Below are 2,009 nucleotides of genomic sequence, written 5' to 3'. Positions count from 1 at the left end.
ATCTGGAGTAGTAGGAGTAGGAGGAAGAGGCTTCTTTATACCTCCTAGTGAATGTAATAAAGCATTATATGATTATTATTATCATCATTATAAGGTACGGAATTACAATTAATATTCCTAACAATGGTATATGGTTATGTATTGTTTATGGCTAGTAATAGTATATCTAATGGTAGTGAATTATTATTATTAGTACCATCTATATCTAATATGGTTGGATCAGTAGTATTACCAGTATTAGGAGCTGTTCCTGATGCTATGATGGTATTATTCTCTGGTCTAGGTGAAGATGCACAACACCAGGTATCAGTAGGAGTAGGTGCATTAGCTGGTTCTACTATAATGTTACTTACTATACCATGGTTTCTTGCCATATTAGGTGGTAGGGTTAATGTAATAGATGGCAAACCTATGTAATGATCATTATCATTATCATCATACCACACCTCACTCTACTCAGTGTCCTATAGGTATCGGCCACCAAGTCATGAATTGGTATTAGATCATCTCAACTGGTCTAAGCTTACTCCACATAATAATCTATCATTAAGAGGTAATAGTATTATATAGTGGTGATAATGATAAGGTAAGAATATAGGTACTGGTATATGTGTAGGATCAATAGTACGTACTAATGCTTATTTTATGATGGGGAGTACTTTATTATACTTGATAATACAGGTAATAATGATTAATTATAATAATAAGGGATAATAAGAGTAATAATAGATACCAGCATTATTGGGTAATAGAATATATGATGATGATGCCAGAAGAGGGTTAGAACATAGATGGAGTGGTATTGGTATGGTACTATGTTTTATATCATTTATTATATATCTATATATACAATATAAAAGTAGTACAGTAGTAGCTGAGGATATTATCAATGATGCTAGAGTTGAGGGTATTAAACATGGTCATATTACATTAAGAGGAGCTATGGATGGTATTATACTTATTAACAATGATCAACAACAACAAGAAGAAACAACAACAACTACTACTACTACGTTGGATATGCCATTGATGATATTAAATCATCATATACCATTAGAACATATACGGCAGATGAGGAAGCTACTAACACCTTTCTTTCAGTATTATGATGTTAACAGAGGTAGTAGTATTGTAACAATACCTACTGCTACTACTCAACATTATCATCGATAGATCATACTATCGATTTTGATGAGTTTAAGATGCTTATGAGGGACCTACATGAGAGGATTACATTTGATGTAGTAGTATTGTTAGTAGTACTTATTGGGTGTATTATAGGGTATGTATTTGTTTAGGAACTAGCTACCCTTTTTGAAGAGGCTGATGCTGATACGTCGGGTTATATTGATTTTGATGAGTTTGTTACTATGATGATAATATATATACTAGAATCAAGAGAGCATCCAAATAGATTCCATCGTGATAGGACATCAGTATTTGATAATAGTAGGAGTAGTAGTGTTGGGGATATACGACATACTACTACTACTACTACTACTAATCATGCACTGCTTAATAGTACTATTAATAAGGGTAGTAGTAATACTGAGGTGTAGGATAATATTATATTGTGTTAGATAAGGATGTATTAAGACAACATTTATTAACAAGTAATAGAGCATCAGAATCAATAACCCATTTACCACCATTACCACATGATGAGGATGATGATGAAGATGATGATGATATACCCGAGGATTTGGCAGATCTAACCCCTGATGAACAGCAGAAGAGGATTAAGATAAGGGCTGCATATATGATGGGAATAGGTACTAATGGGATATCTATTATTGTACTACTCATAATAATAATATCAGGTACATTATTAATATTAATATTCTCAGATCCAGCTGTAGATGTATTAAATGAGATAGGTATACGTAGTGGTATTAACCCATTTTATATATCATTCATACTAGCACCATTAGCAAGTAATGCAAGTGAATTAGTTGCTGCCTATAGTTATGCTCAAAAGAAGACTTCAAAACATATTACTATATCTATAT

General features: G+C 32.4%; 1 protein-coding gene across 1 annotated transcript in view; it reads left to right on the top strand.

Annotated features, from left to right (window-relative positions):
• Positions 1-210: 210 nt before the first annotated feature.
• Pmar_PMAR003180 (Caltractin, putative) overlaps positions 211-2,009 on the top strand; it is a gene marked incomplete at both ends in the record, with an annotated part of 2,951 nt that continues 1,152 nt past the window's right edge. Inside the window, 8 exons of the mRNA XM_002777470.1 lie at positions 211-331; positions 503-553; positions 1,058-1,120; positions 1,174-1,241; positions 1,299-1,422; positions 1,581-1,613; positions 1,710-1,772; positions 1,848-1,877. Coding sequence (XP_002777516.1) covers positions 211-331; positions 503-553; positions 1,058-1,120; positions 1,174-1,241; positions 1,299-1,422; positions 1,581-1,613; positions 1,710-1,772; positions 1,848-1,877 — 553 coding nt within the window. The remainder of the gene's footprint in view (positions 332-502; positions 554-1,057; positions 1,121-1,173; positions 1,242-1,298; positions 1,423-1,580; positions 1,614-1,709; positions 1,773-1,847; positions 1,878-2,009) is intronic.

Source organism: Perkinsus marinus, assembly GCF_000006405.1.
Source record: "Perkinsus marinus ATCC 50983 genomic scaffold scf_1104296951686, whole genome shotgun sequence".
Classification (NCBI taxonomy): Eukaryota; Perkinsozoa; order Perkinsida; family Perkinsidae; genus Perkinsus; species Perkinsus marinus.
Note: the sequence above shows the minus strand (reverse complement) of the source record. Positions and strands in the feature narration are given on the sequence as shown.